This window comes from Varroa jacobsoni, unplaced genomic scaffold (assembly GCF_002532875.2).
Source record: "Varroa jacobsoni isolate VJ856 unplaced genomic scaffold, vjacob_1.0 scaffold_966, whole genome shotgun sequence".
Lineage (NCBI taxonomy): Eukaryota > Metazoa > Arthropoda > Arachnida > Mesostigmata > Varroidae > Varroa > Varroa jacobsoni.
In genome coordinates, this window is record NW_019213868.1 from 136,548 (window position 1) to 160,079 (window position 23,532).

General features: G+C 39.7%; 1 protein-coding gene across 3 annotated transcripts; it reads right to left on the reverse strand.

Annotated features, from left to right (window-relative positions):
- Positions 1 to 275: 275 nt before the first annotated feature.
- LOC111265384 (IQ calmodulin-binding domain containing protein igloo) lies at positions 276 to 22,084 on the reverse strand. Of its 3 annotated transcripts, none has more exons than XM_022841998.2 (6): positions 21,772 to 22,084; positions 13,062 to 13,221; positions 8,546 to 8,690; positions 6,907 to 6,975; positions 3,290 to 3,421; positions 276 to 985 (listed from the first exon to the last, which is right to left on the reverse strand). In XM_022841998.2, exons 2-5 carry the CDS (start codon positions 13,082 to 13,084, stop codon positions 3,314 to 3,316), a joined length of 345 nt encoding a protein of 114 aa, XP_022697733.1. In that variant the 5' UTR covers positions 13,085 to 13,221; positions 21,772 to 22,084; the 3' UTR covers positions 276 to 985; positions 3,290 to 3,313. The 3 variants fall into 3 exon arrangements, with proteins under 3 accessions (XP_022697733.1, XP_022697732.1, XP_022697731.1); XM_022841997.2 differs by having other exon boundaries at positions 276 to 2,254; XM_022841996.2 differs by having other exon boundaries at positions 276 to 2,726.
- Positions 22,085 to 23,532: the final 1,448 nt, after the last annotated feature.

The following is a 23,532-nucleotide window of genomic DNA, read 5'->3' on the forward strand; positions in this document are numbered from 1 at the left end:
CCTACGGTCGTTTCATACTTTCCGATTTTCGCTGTGTTTTCGTTCTTCTTCTTAAGGAAAAGGTTTCGGTTGTTGCTGATCCTCTAGGACATGAAGCTTATCGGCTGCGTCCGATTTTTGATTCGAATATTTTATGAAAATTAACCTTGAACAGTGCCGATTATCTTGCACATTTTATACGCAAAGTTATACCTACTATATCAGCGGATGCAACTTCTCTGCTCTCAGATACTCTGAATGCTGAAAAACCAAACTGTACACGAAAAGATAAGTCGTTGTCCTTTTCTGTAAACGTCTTTATTGTAACGTTTTATACCTCTGTATATTATTATTATAATTATTCTTGTATTGGCCAACTTTTGCGGACACTACAACAAATTGCTTTAATACAACGGTACTATAGCGCAACTAAAATCGTAACATACGGTTATAATACCCTATTAACTCATGCATTACAGTATGCAATCGTTGCCGAGACTTCTAAGATTAGCACGGTGATCTCGTGGAAAACTAATTTCTAACGTACTGGTTTGTTAGTTTTTTATATGTGGTTTTTTTTTTATTATCGTTATTTCTACAACCGCACTTTTGAAGTAGGCCACATATACAAGCAAAAATCGGATTGCCTGTCAAAAGACTTTTTTATATACTTCGTTATCTCGGCAACGTTCTACACTGAGAGGTTTACCTTTACTCTTATAAATTAACGTCATTTCTTCGGTTAACTGTATCTACTATATATTATTAAACACAATGAAAGAATTTCGTTGTATTATAATAATGTTTGGAAAAGTTAGCTTTTCCTTTTTATCTATTTTTCTACGAGAATGTTTCAAGAAATGTAGTACCTATCTTTTACAGAGACTGACTTCTGTGTGGTAGTACTTTTTACAAAAGCGTTGCTATTTACCACTAAGTAGAAGAAAAGCACAAATTTGAATGGGCGTAGACTGACTTGCAAGCGAGAACTTTTATGCTCCAACGACTGGAAAAAAAACGAATGTTTTTAATTATGATGAAATCATCCAGGTATGGAACATTTTTCCCTAACTATTACTTCGTGTATAGTGTTTCGGTTGAAAGCTACGCTTTATTGAGGGACGAATACGTCTGTCTACATTTACCATTTCCAATAGACATCTTAGTTCAATGATTTAAGAGAACTTAATATTATTAATTCTACTAATTAGAATAGAAAGTTGAGTACCGTAAACGGCCTCAGCACAAACCGATATGTTCAATATTGATTGCTTTTTTTTTTACTTCGTCTAAACAAATACGTCCCTGCTATTTAGCAGCAGCCATACGCTAGAAAAGCTGAGAGATCAAGTGGAAAACATCTGTTATGTTATATGCCTACTTCTCCAGCTTTTAATATTATTATTTTAGCAATATAACTTTCGTTTGCTGTTCGGCACGCAACATGGTCATACGGTAGGCTGATATTGTCTTAGTAAGTCGTATTGTCGTAGGTAAGTTAACTGTCGATAATTTATTTTCTTTGAAGTACCTAACGCTGAGCTTCCGTCTTCCTGTGTACCAAATTCTTTTCGTCTTTAATTTACCTCTGTCCTTGTAATCGCGTATTCTATTACCTACAATACGTTGTACCCGTGTATCAAATGCAAGCACATATGACAAGTATGAGTACCTGTAGCGCCCGCACCCTTCAAGATAAGTTGCGCGTACTATGTATTACATGCCCCGAGGTACCTTTTATCGTTTTAGATTGTCTTATAATCGATTAGATTTAAGCCAGTATTACCATACTGTTGTTTGGTAATACTGGCTTAAATAAATTAATGGTAAGTGGCATTCATGCTATAGCAATAAAAGCGAAACGTTTTTTTCGCCATTAATAAACCTCCCGCCGACGTTATGAAACCTGCCGTGCCTTGAAGCGATTTTCTTTCCACTTAACGTTTTCAACAACTTACACAGTTGACGCTTGTGGCTTTCGTAATTCTAGTACCCGGAATAGCATACATTTATTTCCTTGACATGTAATATGCTAAGCGGATATGCTCTAACGGGACGGTCCCTACAAATCGTAATTACTGCTAAGCGTTCTTCTCTTTATTCTGCCCATTTTTTCCGCTCCACATTCGATTTCTCCCATGGCGCCTGCGTATAAATGCGACCTCCTTCCAATTCCAATCTACTACCGTCTCTTTTGCGCGTCCACCCCCAAAATCGTTGAATTTCATATAGAGGACACCGAACGTTTAGAGCGACAGATACAACGCAAGTGTCCCTACGGAAGTGAGTTATAATCGTTATTATGGTGGCCTGTTGTTTGTTGTGGCCTGTTGATCGATTATACGGGAAATTATGTATTTTTATTATTGTATGATATTGCTATGATACTGAAGGCGGATACATTATGTCAAGCCACTGAACCTTTTTCTTGTCGGTATGATTAAATTAACAGTTATGCTTCCTTCCTAACAGGAAGATATGTAGAGTTGTACCTTTTTAAACAGCAAATTAACGATTAACGCAGGATACGATTAGGCGAAGACTGTTCATATGCAAGAAATGGCGTACTACTATTTATATACACTATTCCGGAAATATTCAAAACGTGACGTTACAGCTACGTCGTCCTATGCAGCTTTCTCCATGCACTACTTCAGCAAATGCCTACGACACGAACATGCTAACTTTTGCTTTTTCGGCAATGAAGTCAACCGATTCATTTTTGTTGTGGCCTTTTCACTAGGCCTCTGTAAAGAAGGTAACACGGTTTAGATGACCTTCCGAGGTCCGAGATAGAGGCGTCTATCTCTTTGCAAAATTTGACTTGTATGCTATTGTATCCGTAAGTTTTCCGTGAAATTTGAAAAATATTTATTGTTTTCTTATTCAATTATACTGGTCGTACAATTGCGAAGAATCTAAGGAGTTAGCAAAGCTTTTGTGGGGTATTGTTCGGTAACAGATATAAGTAAAAGAAAATAAGTACATCGTAAGAAGGTTAATAGTCGGAGGATGAAATTCGGAAGTGACAGAATATGTCACAATAGAGATAAAAAGACACTAGTAAAGGTAATATCTCGCAAAGCTGAGTGGACAAGTGACAGACTTTTCCGCCTTCGTTTCCTGATCGTTTTTTCTCCCGTAATTTAGACATTTTCAGTATTCTGTCTTTATAGTTGTCCTAGTTGTTTTGCTTTTACATACGATAGCAATTTGGAAATAATTGTCTGTGTAAAATCGATGTAATTGCCCTGTCTTTTAGTGATGTTAGCATTTTTGCTATTAACAGTACTTAGACTAGTAATAATACCTCTATTGTAATTGACGATACGTTCTATTTGGTCGCGGGTGCGCGTCGCGTCTTGAAGCCCTTAAAAGTTGATTGAATTTTCATAGCTGCCTTCTCGAGTTCCGGGTCCGTTAAGTCGATATCGGCCAGCTCCTAAAACCCAGGTGCACCAATAAGGAAGATTCCAGCTAACGGCAAAGTTACCAACTTAACACCAATTATAATTATCCAAAATAAATGCGTAGCCGAAAGTAAGATAGCGTGCACAAAAAGACTACAACACAAAGGGTCAAAAACTTTCTATGCTACTTGATATATGCATCCTCCTGCACTATGCGGCTCCCTAAACCGTTTGCCTTGTCTTGAGCCTATCAGGACGTAAACAAACAACAGCTGGCTGATAGCTTTCCGCCACAGATATACCACAGCGATGTTCATTTAAACTAAAAATATCACGTATTTTTGATACAAGTAATTGTACTAGTTTACACACAAAGGGCTTGTCTTATTGACCTCATTTATACACGAATGAACGCTGATTACCGTTATCCATATCGGTTTATTTGAAAAATATCGAAGAATGCCCGCGCCGAAACAAAAACGATACTTGAGTTTAACTACTTTGTTACAGAGTACGGTGTCAGGACGAGTATTTTCTACAGTTCTGGTTCTATCCTGGGAATGGCGAGCTTCGATTACTGATGCCTGTCTGTCCATGCGTATTCTGTGTACGTGGTCTAAGTCTGCCTGTGTGTCTGTAAAATTCAATGTTTTGGTCGTCAAGTACGCTCCTCCAGTTCTAGATAAGGTTACCGTCCGCTGTTAAATAGATCTGATATTTTGTTTTGAACAACGGAATTCGATACGACGCGTTCTTGTTTGCCTTTTGTTTTCGTTCCCAAATTAGTCTAGCTCGTTTGCACTCTTTGTTATACCGCATGAAGTCAGTTCAAAAGAACAACGTTCTACTAGCCTTTAGGTCGATGGCTAGGTGGCAGTAGCACCTACTTGTGCCGTGGCGTGGCGTAATCAGGTAGCAAACGAAAAGAGTAGCTTTTTATTCTAATCAGTCGCACGACGCATGCAGTCAGCATGGGTCTGAAGTGTCGAACGTTCATGTTGAGTCGCTCAGGTTGGCGCGCGCTAAAGTCGAGTGAATGCGGAGGGCTTCAATCATTAAGTTAGGCTACTCCTGTTATTTACTCTGCGCTACGAGATGAGCCCCATGAGAATACCACGCGAGCTGACTCGAGATAAAAATAAAAACAGGTGAAATAGCCTCAGATAAGTTGAACACGTGATGCCAAGTGCTCACACCGTGAGATGCGGTCAGATCGAATGTTTACGGCACTGGCTGATTCTTGCATCTGATTGTATTCCGTAAAAATGTTTATGAAGATTTTAAACCTGTTGCGGAAAAAATGCGTGGAAAGTGGAGATTTTCGAGAAGTGCGATTTTTTTTGTACGGAAAAAAGTGCTTAATATATTCTGTGCAAGCTGACTTCATCAGAGGCAAGCTCCAATAAACGATAAATGAGAAATGCTTAATTTATGCCATTCCATTTTTAAATAACATAGTGAGTAAATATCCCGAAGTCAATTTTATGGGACAATTGTGAGACTGCTGAGTATGTGTACAAGAACTTCATGTAACACCGACACATTCAAACATTGCCCTTTCTTCATTTACTCACCATACTCTGTGGCACTATAAAACAATAACATCGCTATCCAACGCGAGATAATCTTAGAAAGAACGACTATTTCCAAATTAGGTCATGATTATTATGTCGGTTGATCGCCGCCTGCCCGAGCGCTAACCCCAGACACTCCATTCTGTACTAATAATCAGCCCCATACTCAAAACGCTGCCCCATGGCGTGTTTTTTTTCAAGCAAACAGGATTTCATGCGCCATCCTTTGCACAAATAAGACTACTTTGAAAACAGCAAAAAAAAAAAAATTATTACATTTAGATACAACGAGTGCTAGCATTAGTGAAAAACAAAAAAAAATCATCGGCATCTAGCAAAGGAAAATTGCCCCTGCCAGCACCTGTACCTTTCTGTTTGCCTCGAACATCGTTACTCTCCTAGATAAAAGTACCCAGTTAATTTTGTACCGCTCGCTCCAATGGGGCAAATAATTTTACTAAATAATTTTTTTAGCTCTTACTCCAGGATCCTTTAAGTGACTTTCAGAAAGATGTATCGTGGGCACATGTAACATGCCCAAGGCAAGCTAGAAACGGGTGTCCTCTTATTTTTCTAGAAAAAATAATATACGTGATTGTGTGCAGCGGTCTTCCCGGTTATGTTCACGAGGGACAGGAGACATCGTGTAAGACCCCAGCTAGTCAGAAAAACTCTGCCAAATTGTCAAGAAGGCAATTTCTTGTAAACGAAACGTATTTTATCAATGAAACTAGATATTACGGTGCGTGCTGGCTGCGGAGAACGATCGAGCCAAGAATGGTCACAAAGTTATGCCTCTGTCTGACTTTTTGGGTGTCGACTCCTGTTTGATAATATCTCAGAGAAGAATTATCGGAAAAATAAGGAACCACATGTAATAGCAAATATTTGTTTTCATCTAAAAGTAGGTTTTTATTTCGCAAATACACAATTCTGTCAATGAAATTTAGAGCAAGCGCAAAAGTTGTTACATTTCCTCTAGCCGACACCGGTTCATTAAGCACAGTGACCTCGAAAATACGAGCGCCTTCAACCTTTATTATGCCATGCCCGGTCGGTTTTCCCCATGTCCATTTGATTAGCAACTCTCCGCACGGCTTTATTCTTATCATTGTTCACTTAAAAAATATATATATTTTCTTTCGGATAATATTCTCGTTAGGATTTCATAGTTGAAGGTCGTCAGAGCTGATGGCCTAGATAAAAATTCAATTCTCCTTCTACCGCTGGCTTCAATTCTATTCACCCAGTTTGGGTAGATGGACTGTCGCCAATTTCTGCCGACCTATTAGTTGGTGTAACGAAAGTGACCTTCAGCAAAAGGCCGGCCACAGCCACAGAGAGTGCTTACCGATAGTGACCTCGACGAAGCTTGTAGAGGAGGTTTTATTAATGCAGATTAAATCAGGTAACTTTCTGCCCGCTGGAGCCTCTTGCAGTGTAACTAAGCGTCTGTGTCAGGCTTTCTACCTATGCTCGGTCTGAGTTAAAGGCTAACCCCAGTAGGCTCCACCCATAACAGGAAACACCGCATGAACTTGTTGTCTTTGTTGACGAGTGAGCTAAGCTGAGGCATCGTAAAATGTCACCACGAGTTCTTCTGTCTATAGCAGTCACAATCCCCTAAAAATGAAGGTGCTAGCAGCCCTGCAGGATATCTGGCTGCCCATGGCAACAACAAGGTAACGGTTCGGCTAATGAAATCTCGCTGGTATTGTTTGAGCAGGAAGTTTTTAGTATATGGAATAAAAAAAAAAGTTGATCTTTTTGTTTTATGCCTATAAACTAACAAATCTGTAAGAAGCTGGAAAACATCTACCTAGTCGAATCCGTTTTACTTACGTTTACATGTTCGTTTGAATACTAAAACGTTTATCGTATAGCCCAAAATGACTCTCGGGAAAACTAATCTTAATGTTATTAGTCGAAGTCCAACAACTTACATCCGCTTCAGTTTTCTCTACTTCTGGGGGTGGGCTCGGCTCAACGGGCGCAGACGGCGTATCACTCTCCTGTAATGGATTACCATAGTCTTTTGCGATTAAATAACTTGTAGAAACTTGTAACAACGCTATCGATTGTTTTGTGCTCGTTCTTATGCTCTCTAAATTCATTTATAACCTATCACTACGCTTAACGGTGAAATGGCTTTAAAGAATCGTAGCCATATCTCAGTGTTTGAATGAAAGTTAAGTTCACTTAATTAATCAATAATAATTTTAAATAAATCCTGTTCCTAATGGTTCTTACATTTAAAAGAACTATAGCAGGCTACCGTAATCGAATCCGCCAACACTTTACTGTTAACACAGGTATATATGATGGGTCGATCGGATTTGACGGGTGGCTTAGCAGTATTGGCTAGAACGGAACGAAGCTCTAGATCTCTTCACCCTATGAGGCCCCCAATCCGTATGATACCTAGAGGCAGAAACCTGTGTAGGCGACAACGAAAGATGCAGACAATATCTTTTTCAATAATCACGAAATCCTCTTATGATTACCCGTGTACAGCATATAATTCTCACTTGATTTCTTACATAGTAAACCACCAAATCGAGGAAAAATTGATTCGTACTTGAGTTGTGAGCGTAGACAGCCAATCGTCTCCTTATAAATAGAGATACTTAAATAAATGTTCTCAAGTATTCGACGATCCATTATCGACAATATATGTCTATTATATTTATAACTCAGTTTGTGTTTCATTGTTGTGAGGCATAACAAACGTAAGAAAATGTAAAAAAAAAAGGCAATCGACGTCATCGATGCATCACCTAATTGGCCTAATACACATGTCATTGGTATTCAGCCTACGTAGACCGATGGTCGATGACATGCGTAAGGTCCAGGGAGTGGATGATTAGATAGCACCCAATTACTTGTTGTAAATAGTAAACTAACAATAAAATTATTCCTGACGTGTGCGCAAAAAAGAAATTAAATACATTTTTTTTTTTTAGCAAATAGTGTTTATCTACTAGGTCATCATACTCATACAGTATGATGGCAAATCCTGTCTAATTAATTACTATAATGATATTAGTGACAATTAAACTTATGGGCTGATGTGATAAATCAGTTTTATTATCAGTATGGTGATGGTTTCCTCTTGCTTAGTTGCTTCTCATATATCGTGTATTAGGCTTAACGTTGAATCTTTGACGGTATTGCAACTTTTTATTTTATTGCAGTGGTCACCTGTTATTGTTATGCCAAGCTAACTCTTTCGGCCATGAATGGCCTGGTGTCGAGCTTTGTCAGTCTTCCATTTTATCTTCGCGATGGATGTGTCTTTCGAGAGTCTGTCCCCTTTTAATGGGAGTCAGACCGTCGAAACGCAACCTGAGGTGTAAATTTTGTTACATTTAATACTTCTGAAAAATGTATGGACTTGACGGGTCGGTCCGATGATAGCATCAATAGCCCACGTTTCGATGACACTAGCCTGATAAATTTGTGTTTACTCCTTTTAAGATTGAAACAATGGTTGTTTGATAAGGAAGAACCTCTCTCAAATTGTCAAAAATATTTTTGGCCTTGACCTACGCAGATTAGATATAGCTGCATTTCGATGCGTACCTTTTTTGCCAAGGCGCCTCCTTTTTTGAGTCCGCGAAACTGTTTTTGAATCTTTGATGCGGCTTGGGCTAATTCAGAGTCGTTTAAATCAATATCGGCGAGCTCATCAGCAAGTTGCTGCTCTGCAGAAGATGTCGAGGCGTCACTGTTTGACAAAATCAAAAAAAGAATCATTTCATGAAGAACTTGTCTATAAGAGGCTCTTCTAGTGAGCTATCTATCTTCCTCACAAGTGAGGTTTAAAATTAGTTATTATCGCTGTGTATTCATCATATATGTATATAGAAGTGATTAGATTTCATTATTTTATATATTATGGCAGCCGATTAGCCCCTAGGCGTGCTTTCAGCAAGACCACGGAAGAATTAGCACAGGAAACGACGGTACAAATCACCTTTCATCTCAGTAAAGTAGAATATTTATATTGATTTGAACTTGTTGAACTCCTAACTGTTACTAATAGAATCACTACTAAAAAACCTATCCACTAAAAGTATCTTGTCTCCTTAAATGATCTGAGCATGGCGAGGCGTCACGTGGAACCGGGCTGCATTTCTCCTCTGACAGTTAACTCAGCTTCTATTTTCTATAGTCGTCTTGCATCCTCAACCATTACAACGCCTGCTATTATTGCGCAAGTCGAACGGTACACTGTATGTGGACCCGTCTTTCTAGAGAGAAGAGACAAAGCAGCCATCAGTCATCAACACGATTATAAAGCCTCATTCCACTCTAATAATAATATATTTTGTCATTAGTTGGCTAATTCATATACGTATACAAGGTTATTGCGTTGCTAGTTATACACCCACCACGTGGCGCACCTGTTCCGGCTTCGTAACTATCCAGTTGGCGGTTATGATATCAGACAATCTATTGCGGCACAGCTAACCTCTGTAGTCAACCCGCTATTAACGCAGCTATTTTAGCGGGTAGAAGAAATCGAGAAAGGCGAGAGAAGCCTTAAAGATACCGAAAGGAGCGGCAGAGAAAATGGCAGTGCGAGTTAAGTAAAAAGAAGGTTACAAGTGAAAAAAAAAAAAATTTGAAGCGATTTCAATTTCAGAAATTCAAATTGATACATCTTCCAGAGACGTGGACTTTGTTTATAAATCGTCCAGAGTAAGGGCTTTTTCTCGCGTCTCATTCATGTGAAAAAACCGAGTACACGTTTTACATAATATCTAGATATCTATACTATTGGAAGAGTGTTTCAATGGTGGTAGCCTGCAATACTAAGTAGAGAGTTTCAAGTAAATATAGGCTTTAAGTCTGTTTAGGATCAATGCGATTAGAAGCGAAATTTTAATGGCAACTCAGATGAGATTAGTTCAAAATAGTCCGCAAAACAATCTATACATTCGGATCACAATAAGACGTCCCTGGTTATCCGTAGCGCATAACATATTCGATTCCGTAGTGGAAATTCCAATAGTACTTGTCGTTGCTAGTAAATCAATCGCCTTTATCCGTCCGTAGATAACTTTAAACCGCAATAAATTATACGGGTCGATGGACACGCTTTGTAAACACTTACGGATAGATAGCCTATCACTTTTTTCGATGGCGCTGCCTCTTTCCGTCAAGTCGTGGATTTACACAAGGCCATTTTGAATCAAATGTCCCTTACTGGTAAACTATTCCCGTGGAACGGCAATATGAAACGAGACACCATTATTTATGCCTTATCTTTTATTATTAAAACTTTCGTGGAAGATAAAAAGTTAGCGAGCCCTAATGCACACTTTATTTCGACCTTTTTCTTTCTGAAATTAGGCTGTATACCTGGTGTGCGACAGTTTGAACCGGGCACGGAAAAGTCACTTTTGTTATTTTCAGCACAAAAAGACATACGCATGATCTATTTAAAATATGGTACCTTCTCAATGTTTTTTTGTTTGCTTCCTGTTTCAGTATCTGTTACTTGTATAATTATGGTGTTTATTTATACGTAACTCCACTTCATCATTTACCTGCGATAAAAAACTTTCAACATATACACCTATATGAAGCATATACCCATCGGCGGATTAGCCACAAGCTCGCTTCACCTAATAAGACTAACACTTACAACTATTTGAAACGTATCAGAGGTAGATTATGAGTAATATACTAATACCCTAGACAGCCTGCATTGTTACAACTGAATGAAAACAAAGGCCTAGCTAGTGAGAAAAGCTCATAAAGCTTAAGGCTGCGTCACGTAAGTACTCGACCTTTCTGCTGACTAACGTCGTCCATTGCAAAATGACAAGCGACACTGATCGTATCTGTCGAAAAATTGAGGATCGAAAATCCATAATTTGGTCGAGAAGGTGGCTCTATATATCCAGTTTGGTACTAGAAAAGGTGATTCCTCAACGGCCGTGTGACGTTATATACGATTATACAGTGGTACATTACGAGCCGCATTGTAGGACAAAGTTAAGTTTGAGCAGTGCCAGCTAATTAGCGGGTGAGCAGCTATTGAAAAAATATGCCAATGTTCAAACTGTAGCAAAATGTATTCAAATTAGTTAAAAAATCGCTTTTTGACAATGATTAATTAGGATTATTTTGATATCGTTCAAAAGCATATTTACCCGCGCATATTTAAATTCGGCCTTGGATTCAACCTGAATCCTAGCCTCGAGCAATAAGCGATAATAATAATAATAAGCATATCCAAATTCTTACCAATTTTTAAAAACGTCAACAGGCTTATGGTAAGCAGCCATATATATATAATATAAATATATATGTATTAGCCAATTGCAACACACTATAGCGGGACTTTTTTAAACAGCTATTAGAATAATAAAACTAATGAAACTAGATAAAATAAAACTGTGTTACTTTACACTGGTATCGTATATGTGTCGATGAACGAATCGTCCTCAAACTACTGACAAATGATCTGTATTTAAATAATCACAAACGCAATAGATTTCTGCAACCGAATTTCAAATAGTCACGGTTAATTCTAATATTTTATACTATGCACATGTATGGTGGTGGTGAAGCGCTTCCTGGTGATTTTGCACGTTTTCATACGTAAAATGTCGAAATTGATAGAAGAATAGATGTTACTGAAGAGCAGAAGACACTGGTCGGCACAGCACAAATGTGAGTCTGCCGAAACGTCTTATGCACTCGTCAACATTGCTAGGGAAAGGAAAAAATACTGCCGCCGTTACTGCGTAACATCACTAACAACGGGAATCTAGAAAGGTGTACTACGAGACAAAAAGGACGTGTAATTATCTACAAAGTCCAAGGAGATACCTTTGCCACGTACGACGTTTCCAGAGCAGACTGAAAGACCGTGGACCCGCTGTGTCAAAGATTTCGCTTCGCTAGCAATTCAAAAAAGGTTAGGCTCGAAAGCGATCAGCTTATCAAGAAACTCTGCTTGAAGGCTCGTAAGAAACGAGCCCGTCTTCTTTGGGCGAGGCCGGTCAAAACTTGAACGTTGCTACTTCAAATCACTGAAAGCTGCGACTAAAAAAGTCTACTTCTCTAACGAACTTTATTTCGAAATTGTCGGAAAAAATGTCTATCATGACTTCAAATATATTGACGAACGAATTCCTGATAATTGACTTGCGCCGAAAATCAAACATCCATCAAGATTTATGACCCGGTCCGTGACTTCTGGCAAAGGTACTGAGATAATACGTTTCGCATATGTTGAGGTTCCAGCAAGGAACCGAAACAAAAGGATCTGAGGAAGCAAGATGCATCTCAGGTATGGGAATGGTTCACTGAGGGTAACTACGGCTTCAAGCACGATGGGGCGTTTTGTCACAGAGCTTGGGTACTCAGTGTCCACGACGCTCAGGTCCTGTCATAGTCTTCAAATTCGACAGCCTTAGTTTCATTTAAACAAAAAAAAAATGCCTAAGAAATCGTAAAATTACGGGTTCGGGAAAGTAATAAATGTTTTAAGCCTCTGTGAAAAATCGCCGAGGTATGGCAATAGAATTTGCTCATGGCTGAGACAGCGAACAACTGCACTAGAAGCACGCCCCAAAAAATGGCGGCAGTTATCGGTGCCAGAGGCGGTGCCACAAAATGCTGATATTTGCAATTATATCACATCAGAAGTTAAAAAATGTTTGCGGATTTTTTTTATCAACATGTAGGCTACTGGTCTAAATAGTACGGCCTTCATTTACCAAGAAGTAACAAGTAGGTATATCCACGCTTTAACAATTGTAAATTTTATTACCACCATTTGCGTGGTACTTACATTGGGTTTAACATAAATCCAAAAACATAAAACAAATTGAGCTCGATCAGTGAAACTCTAACACTCATACTTAACAGTATTTCTATTATTTATGTTCTAAGAGATTGATTGCAGGTTCGCAAAGGCGTTGCACATCGGAGTACGCCTCTGAACTGCTTATATATATATATATGTATATATATATATATATATATATATATATACATGCATGCAGTGCACGATCTCGGGTGAGCTTCAATAGATAACTATGTTAGTGTAATTAATAGGCGTATGCTTCAAACCTACCCGTTTTCTCCGTTGGCCTTCATTGTTGCGATTTCTCAGAAAAGTGCACAAGTTGTACAGTCACTTCGAAACACCTACTGATGCGTCGGCCCGTGGCTGGCTTTCTAAGACTGTTTTACGTACGCTAGAAAGCCGGTATGAATAATGATTTGTTCAGCATCTATGGACAATATATAGGAAGAAAATTAACGTTTTAGTGTCATGTAACAAATAAACATTAGAGGCATACGAATACTCCTTTGTACGGGTCTAAAGTTATATAGAGGAAGGACTATCTAGAGTCTGACACGCATAAAAGTATCGAGTATCCGGAAAGTGTTTGAAAGGCTGTTTGACGAATAAATTGACATAATAAAAGAAAATTTGATGGTTGATGCGAATCGTACAGGATAAAAGGTTTCAACTGCGAGCTAGATCGCAAAAAAAACATATAATAAGAGTAGATTTTACGTTGTCTAAATAAACGTAAGGGTTTCATTCTTAAATATGTAATATGTAAATAAATTCAAAAGAACGTAATATGGTTTCCGTTGCGGTTCAGCCTTATGGTCAACGATTCAAGTCGTAGTTTTATCAAGAGCATCAACGTTCATAAAAGGCCTTCGACTGTGCTCTGGCGCGTGCTGTCTACTCGGCATTTTCTAGTAAAGAAGTTCAAAGAACGTGAAACGAGCTAATTTCAGTAACGAGTTTTATCGATTCTTCTACTGGTCCTAACCCCTTTCTTATCTTTGAATGCCCGTCCCGCGTTGCATCTCGATCTTTCACGAATAGCCTATAACAGTTCTTAGCACTCTACCAGTGTCCTTTCAGCAGCAGGCGAGAAACATGAATAGGACCACGTAATAGTAGTAGGATAGTTAAAGGTTACCCTCAGCAAACTCGCTCATATGGATCTAGTTCTCCTTTGTTCATTTGTATTGATTCGGAAGCATAACGCAGATGGCCGACGCCCTATCTCCCCGTTTCAAACTAGATTAGCTAACATTAGTGTAATGTCCTTGCGAATGTCGAAGCTCACTGTATAAATACACATACGTGGACGTGTGTCATTTTCTGTCTAGTTGCTTTCTTCCGGCCACTCTTCTCGGTTCTACTTCGGATACAATCCAACATGAAGGCGAGCTGAGATCGTGCTTATACGTCGAAGCATAAGAAAGGAGCGTTCCATTAAGACAACGTACGAATCTACGTTTACCTGCTTTCTATGTGGCCTTAAATAAAGACTAAGGTATCAGTTCGTGAAGAATATATTTCGTATCAGTTAATGGTGAATGTTAAAAAATTTACATTTCACAAGCCGAAGGTAATACCAAGTATAATAGTATGGTACAAAAGCGGAAACTACCTTGTAAGTGGCTATCGACTCAGACAATATCTACTGAGAACGTGGGTAGAATATAGATTGCTGTTTTCGATGAATTCAAAGTAATTGCATCTGGTTTTGTGCCAGAATAGCGTTATTTCTGGTAGTCTTGCCCTTGGAAAACTAACTTAAGGATTGCCATTGCCTGCTGCAAGGATTGCGTACGGTAGATTTGAAACTGAGTCGAATTATAGAACTTAAGTTGAACGTACAACTTGTTTTTTTGCTGCGGACTTTTTTTCATTAACAAGTGCCGTCACGGAAGGGGCTTCAGGAGGTCTGTGGTCATGTCACTGGTCAATTTCACTCGATACCTGTCTATCGCTACAGATGGGATTCAGCAGCACGATTCACAGATCGCTGTACTGGCTCATCTGCGGTTTCACAAGCCTTTATTCATGTATCCATAACCCAGTGGGCCACAAAATACAGGCTATTTTTAATCTATGTATTTTGATAGAAGATTTTTGAGGAATTTTTTAGGACTTGAACGGTTTTGAAGCCTCTTAACTGACTTTTGACCTTCTAGTTTTCAATTAATTACGTGATCCGTTTCAAACGAAAGTCTACAGCAGAATCATAAACTATATATACTTATATATTAGTTGTAGCTTTCACTTACATCAACGTTGGTTAGCTAATAAAATAGTTAGATTAAACAGAGACTTATTTGTACTGAGCAAATTCCCATTTCACTAAAGGACGCTAACGAGTGCACCCAAAAAAAAGTTAGCGAGTCATGCATGAGGAAAAGTCTTTGAAAATGCCTTTTTCTTCCCTCCTATTTATTATCCAATATGCAATCTTTATTGAGTTATACTAAATATATGCTGAACTGAAGGCACTCATTGTTAGATTTCTAGGAACGTTCAGTTATGAATAGCGTTGTTTTTGAGATACAAGATTCAGATAGGCTACGAAAGTTTATATCTGTATACCGGGTTAGGAAGAACCTCACGCACCAAAAATATATGTCAGCTTTTGAATACACCAGACGTACCAGACCTCACACCTTAGCAATCGTACATAAAACTTAGATTTAGCGTCATATTTAAACATTTTACCAATACATCTCAGCTGCTATAGCAGTGACACTTTGTTTTGTGGAAAGCTCCTCTCTTTTCACCCCACCTGTTCCGGTTGAATATTTCAATTAGCCTCGAAAATCGTGCACAGTCCAATATTTTGCATGAAGACAAAGTATTATGTGCCATCGCCGAGCATTCCATTAGCCGTTTTTCGAGCGGGTAGCGAGAAAAATCGGCGTCGTAACTTAATGTGTGTTGTAAATTCACTATATAAATTCACTACAAGGCCTAATTTGACTTGAGACGGAAGGCATTTCAAGGTAGAAACGCAATAGGCTCTTTTGACAAACAACAGTCTTCTCGCATTTTCTCTACACATTGCCCCTTCTCCTCTATAGAATTCCGACATGGGCCGAACAATTGAAACAAAACACCATTTCGTAAAACCAGCGTTTGCTGCCTCTTTCACGACTAGAGAAACCGCGATGACGATGCCAGTGCCAGCAATAGCGACGGCTCTCTGAGAGCAGAAAAGCTCCGACCACGTCTTCCTTAGAATGCTACTGCTCCATCAAGGGCAGGCGAAATCGGTGCAAGCCCTCCGAACTAGAGTAGAACAGCGAGAATGAAGGCCCATAAGCAACACAGGCGGAAAAAAGGTGTTGCAGGACAGATGCAATCATTTTTCTATTTCATAGCAACTTAACGTTCGCGAGCTGTTGCGTTGCTGCGGCTCCGAAAATGATGATGGTGTCCCAGTGCGAAATAGCAACGACGCTAGAGAGATCGAGTCATATTGGATGTCGGGTGGGCTATACAAAACTAAATGCAACAAAAATTGTGCCCAGACCCACATAATGACCGATCCAGTACATTCACCTATGACATCTCTACGACTTCGTCGTTTTTCGAATAGTCCTGCTAATGAGCTCTTTAAGAATTTGACCTGTTTTCAGTGTGTCCTAGTAACTGGATTGTATTAAATGAAAGCGAATGAGGTTTTATTCAAGCGTTTACAGAAGGTGCACTTCAATCAAAGTGATATCACAGTCTGAGGTGGTTACACTTTATAGGTAGACGGCGGCCATAATAAGTGTCCTTTTGCTCTCTTACGTCAGACAGAATGGACCACTATAAAAGCCCACCTCGTTATTACTTTGGGTAGTGTCCGGTCATTCCAATACATGACAAGACAAGATTAGGGAAAACGTTTTTTGTGGTATAGTTTATACAATTCTCTCTTTATTCTCAGTGGCAGCATGTTCAGATGACGGTTTTTCCTAACTGAGAATTTTCTTCCACCCGAACAGCTTTAAAAGTATTCATCTTAGTATATGTCTGTCGGTATTGTACGGCGGTATTGATCTGACCAACTTTTTTTTTATCATTCCGGGCATAAACGCTTTTTCGCTATTAAAATCTTTAGCTCTGAGTCGCTTCCTAGATACTAGGTTTCAATTTGTGTTCGATACTAATCTTGTCCATTTCCCGAATCCCCTGGTGATTCCTAGTCGCAGTTAACTGCTTACAGCAAAGCTACCAATAACTCCGACACCATGGTAGCGTCCTTTTTTCCGCTTCAAGTGACCTATTAACGCTAATCCTCGGTTGCTTGTATCCATTTATGTAAGCCCCACCCAAACAACAAGCTTGATTCAGCTTGTTGACAAATTTGACAAGCTTAATTTTCACACAGATCCGCTGGAACTGTGTTTTAGGCTAACTATTTCATTGGATATTTTGCACAAAAGCTTAGGAACTGACAATAAGAAAACTAATCAGAAACGAGTTCTCTAGTTTCTATGCTTAAAGTATATTAACGTTTCAACACTATCATGTTCTTTCTAAGCTACGTAACTTTCAAATATTTAGGGCTATCTGTGGGCTTCGAACATCCCTCATTTGCCTCAAATCTTTTTTTCAACCGACACTTAGACGTGTCCGAGTGTGTCGAAAAGCGTATCCCCTTGTAACGTGTTTACACGCTAAGTCTAGAAATACGTGCTGGTCTACGCATGTCTGTCTGTAGACACACAACGACGCGCGTCTTTGTACAATGACTAAGGCACAACGAAGGAAAATCAGGAAAAGCCATCAAAAGTAAGAGCCAAAGAGGATAATGAGGCTGCCAGCAGACGGCACGTTTTAAGGCCCAATTTCCTATTTGGCGTTCAGTATTAACACAACAGGCTCTGTCGTACTAATATGTGCCACTTTCATAGTTTCCGTAACAAGCATATGTTTACGTCAATTTTCCCTTCGGTTTAGCGACACTTGTGGACATTTCTACTGGTGGCTACTGCAAACGTGGTTTGCAGGCGATAATTTTCAATCCACTGGGCCAACGTATGACGATTCAAGATGGCAAACGTAACTACTATTACAGTCACGACCTTGTCCACTTTTACGTATTCTTCTATAATATTAGCAGTATCGATACAGTTTAGCTACGCTGGCCCTTATCTATTCTCAAGCATGCCCAGGGGTGCAATCGAAGTTTGATTCGGCCTTCGGCGATCCCCTTTAAGACTGACCAAATAGGTCCTTTCCTTGGTAGCCTTTCACTGGTCCCCTTGTTTCTTCCTCGCTTGCTGTGGATAGGATCACCGGCCACCGTTAGGCACGTTACCTGATCAGCACAGTTAGGCCCTCATCCGACAAAACTACCTCTGCCGCACCTTAATGTTCGACATGCCAACAGCTCCCGACGCCATTGTCCATCATGCCGAGGTCAATTCCATTGAAATATTCCATCGTCGGGGGCTGTTGGCCCGTTTTCTGTCTCCTTCTATTTTCTTCTGCTGCTTTCCCTTTGGCGCTACTTTCGTTTCAAGGCCCCGAAACGTGTTCCGCACATGACCCAACAATACGAGATGCTGCTTGTCCTCGTTATATAGTAACACCTGCGCTCTGCATCACAATCAAAGTCAGCAACTCTGAAGGCAGAACAAAATAAACGGGGCGGGTTGGTCAAGATCGGACTACCTACAGTAAAAGAGCAGGCAGGTGGCCATTGCCCTAAGGAAATAATCCGACTGGCAGGCAATGAGAATGCAAGCGTTTCGTTTCAATGTAGAAACGAAGCAACGGCTGGCTGAAGACGTTTATCGAGGGTGGTAACTCTCTCTTTAGAACCCCTTTGGAGTTGCATTATTTATTTGATCGTCGATATGTATATCGATGATATCGATTGTATCGTCGATAAATTTATTAGTGATGGTGATCGGAAAATAAAGTTTATTTTCGATCTATACAGGACCATGTGGCGTCAGAAGAAAACCGACAGATAAATCGAGAGCAAATGCCTAAGCCTATTTGTTGATTCTATTCCTGATAGACTGCTAAGTCAATATGGCCGACTCGAGCACAGGTAGAAGTAAATGAGCTATTTGTGTATATAGATACAATACCTGTCATATATGACAGACCGATATGGATAAAAAAAAGCGGCATCGAAGCCATCGATATATCTTCGCTGACGTACAGCTCGTAATGAGGGTCGATGGCCGATTCTTTTTGACTTTTTTTAACAATAATTCGTTGTATCAGAATATTCCACGATAAAATTTCGTTTATACAGAACAGCTGGATCGTGAAATCTATTGCCGTTTGATGGATCGATTACGTGCTAATGATAATGTAAACTTTCCAGCAAGTGTTCATGAAAAATTAGCAACTTCCGTAGTTGGTCAGACAGGCCATTTTGTATGATATAAATTATGCCTTTGGCATGTCTTATAGATTGAATGGAACGACCTCTGTGTGGTCGTAATAACGTCACACCTGTCACATATTTGGTAAGCTGAACTCAAGACTCGTCACAGTTCTAAGTGAACACAGCAGATAGATCCTCTAGATAGGAGGACGCTGCTCAAATACGATGAGCTGATGAAAAGTATTATTATAAATCTCTGGTGGTCTCTGTTTTTGTGTGTCGTTTCCCTATTCAAACTTTTCTTGACTGTTATTAAGTGTGTCATATTCGATTACAGATTGGTCTAAGTAAAACGCAGTATCGTGGCGTAGCCGACATTGCATAATGGTATACAGCATTGTGGGATTTACAATTTCAGTAGTAAAAAGAGGTTTTCGACGAAGTCGGTGCAGGCCCAGAAATAGAGGCCTATTTGTTATTTACCGTTGGCTCATTAGAACAGGAAGAGCAGTTATGCCACTAGAATTGCTCGTTCCATTGTAGAACGATGAGTTGAAAAGGGAAGGAAAACTGAAGTTAGCAAATGACTTTTGTGTGTGCCAGTGAAATATATTAGGGACTGCTCATCAATACGATGCTGTTAGACTATATATGGATCAACATAGTTCATCTCAATAATGCATATAACCCTTCTTATTGAAACGTCACCGCAGTCAATGTATATAGAGCACAAACGATGCCAATACGTTCTAAAGGCTTAACGCAGTCTGATAGCGGCATTGCCTTCTAACAAAGCGACCCTTCGCCATTGTCCTTATCAAAGGGAACTGTTGCTGCATCACTGTATGAGTATTGTCTCCTGCAACATTTTTCCGTACGTTATTATTTAGTGTCCTTGTGGATGCGTGCATTTTTATATTGGGTCTGAAGTCTCTCATTAAGGCATCAATTTTCCTCGCTAGGCTTTAGGATATAATAGCTTTGCACTTTCCCATAAAAGCAAGGTTTTACATAAATGCCGCCTGCGCTCAGTCCAATTCAGAAGTCGGAGCAATCAGGACAACCTTTAAATGTGAATCCGAAAGTCTTCCAATGAAGCTACTTGAGCTTTCTTTATCCGGAATCACGTGGAACTAGCACTCATGTTAGTTTCTTCTAGTTTATTCTAGAACCCCGCGCCGATTCTCCCCTGGTCGCTAAACTGGCGCCGCGGCTGGTCGTTAGAATACAATAGAGGAAGCAGCCGCAACTGCATCATATGGCTATCATTCGATTCAATTCGGTGAAGCGATGGTCTTGCTAAGTCATGCCAACGTCACGCCAGACACGAAGCGACTGCTCAGCTGATCCTGCGAAAAACGAGAGGAAGACTTGCGGACAAAGAAGAATCAATGATCAGCGATTAGAAGAACTTACTTGGGCTTTATGGTTATTTGCGAAGGTATTATCAGTCGAGGAGGACATGGATGAACGTGACCCGCTAGCCGATGTTGAGGGCTCGGTAGTTCAGTAAATCAATATGTGGCTTACGGACTGTCTCGTGATTATGAAGCAAAAATATATATATGGACATATCCGGCTGTGGAAACAAGGACATTCAAATTAAAAAAAAAAAGCCAATTTTGTTTCTATTTAAATGGTGATAACTAAAAGAACCTGAGCACTGAGTCATGAGAAAATTCACTAGGGACTGAAAAAATGTGAGATCAGACAGTGTTTTGTTAGTAATTTTAAAACACATTTTTACATCCTAAACAAAGGTAGTACACACACTGGACCAATATTTTGATTGCCGGCTTGATGTTACGTCGTTTCCTCCTAACAACGCGGTTATTCAAAACGACATCTACTTCAAATGATACATGTACGTAATTTTCCAATATAGCTTAAGCAAGTAATAACACTGTGGTATCATCTGCAGCGCAGAATAGGAAGCGTTTTCCCTCGTCGGAAAGTCACCCAAGTCTAGGAGTTCTCTTAATTTTTTTCGTTGGGGAATCTGCCTGTCTCACCAGCAGGACTACTGGTTTGACCGAAAAGACAAATAACCGTCATTTTCATCGATAATTACCGAAAAAGTCTCTTGAATTTGCCACATTCATTCGATCGAGATGGACAAACAGATGATGACTAGTGGAGTGGACTGAGTGCGGTGAAGGTCTCCCAACTAATAACAAAAACAGAATCTGGACCGTCTAAATTCTTAAGAATCGAGTTGGAAATAGCAAGATAAAAAAGCATAGTAGCAAAGCTACGCACTGGGAAAGTGGTGTGTACATTAATTACTGCAATTTGGATGGAACTTGCTCGCTAAGACTATCACTCCGTTAAAAAACAGTTCCTATTGTTGAATACAATAATTAATCCAGATAATGTTTTGATGACCTTTTGCAAGGCTAACAATCGTCGCTGGAATAGATGCCAATGATTGTAAGTTTATTTGTACCAGTGATAAGGTGCATCACTTCTAGAAATTAGCCTATTTGAAGGATAACAGGCGTCAAGCATACGATATCGTAAGAGACAAGGGATCAGAATACTCTGCTTAAGTGCAAACTACCATGAGCATTGTCAGGCATGAGCATTTCTTTGCTCCGACACATCTCTAGGAAAGAAAGACTTATCTGATTGTAACAAATTTAATATTAAACACTCACTTACTTGTGGTTTATAGCTTTGTCGTTTTGCTGCCCTCTTCCCTTATCCTTATTATTTTTCGGGTTGTTAATCCATAGCACTTGATTGCTACTCACGATTAGCCTTTATAAGTTATACCCGCTACTTCTTTCTTGTTGAAGTGACCACAACACTTTAAAAGTTTTATATTATGCAGTTATCGTAATTAATTCAATATCACAGTTGGATGAAAGCAGCGCTTGTTCACAATCAATCTGGCGTCTAAATGCGGTCTTTTGTCCGTTACGCTATGAGCAGCCGACCGAGGTACGCGCGTGGGGTTGCGGACCAGATCTGCTTCATCTGGGTGGACGTGAACTAGATGCGGTAATATGCGGCTTGGGAGAGGGATCTTCAGGGGAAAGGGTGTTTTGGTAAGGAGGAACCCATGGAGAAGAGTTACACAAACGACGAATCAGAAAATCAGTATCTTCCGCAGCTACGGTTTTAACATTATATGCCTATATAGTAAAACAGGTAATTGGCCAAGGGCATAAATAAGGTGATAAAATCGACTCTCGACAAGAATTTTACCAGGTACTGTTGATGCTGCTTCCGGAAGCACGCCTAGAGCAAATCGCTTCTTCTGTTTATTGTCATCGTCATTATTAGCCAGACGTCCTTGAGACATCAAGCCGGACCACGAATAACGTTTCAGACGAGTTAGTTCGGGAACCCTAACAATCGTTCTAAGTCTGCATACACTATAAACACATAAATGTTCCTTCAAAGGAGATCTAGTTCCAAATTACCGAAGCAAGTATATCACCCCCTCGAGTCCGAATTTAGCCAATGCATTTTTGACTTAAAATGGCTCCGAGTTGACCTAGCCCGCTGGGTAGCACTGATTCAGACAGAACGATGTTTCTGTTAGTCGCTTGAGGCCTTCATTTACTTATCTGATCAGAGATACTGAGTAAATTCGAATGTGTCCCTGGCAATGATCGTTGCTGCCCGATATCTCGTGCATAATCAGAGATACGAGCTAAGCAACAAGACTGTATAGCGACCGACAACAACAGATCTACAATCGACTAAACCACCTAGAAACCTAGAAAGAACTAGAAGGGCAGGAAGCTTAGTTCCTCTGATATTGACGTCCGGAGCCATATTGCTTTGGTAAGCTATTGTATTCCCTTTTCTGTCGTAGAGTCCCCTGCAGGTACGGCTGCTTATTGTAAGGTTCTGCGAAGTTCTAAGACAATCTTTTTATTCTCTCTACTAACGCAAATGTCTATGGTAATTATTTGACGGGACAGAAATACTACAACGAGAATAGCACAGGCTTACTTGTTAATTCGAGCCGAGTTCTAAGTGCTCGCAGAAGCCCAACTAATCTGGGAAATTAGGACTTCGAACGGAAAAGAAGGTGTCGACTGACAAGACCAGATCAGTTGCATCGCCTTAATAAGACGGAACGAACGACATTGAGTAAACGAGGGAAGCAATGAAGGGTATCGTTTTTATTGGGTAGCTAGGATAATGTGGTCTAACAAAGATAGAACGAAAGCTCTGCTTATTTAGTGGCCCCAGCGGCTGTATAATAATGACATTGCCTAGCTAGTGGCAACAGTAAATGCTTTGCAGTTGCTCGTTTGGCCTCTGCTGGTATAACTCCGATTTCAGACACACCCAGACACAAATAAGGGGGTTATATAGCAAGTAACCTAAAAAAATAAACGTTTGAAGAGGGCTTTTGAGCATACATAGTTTTCGATGATATATTTTGTTTGTAGTCGATTAGAA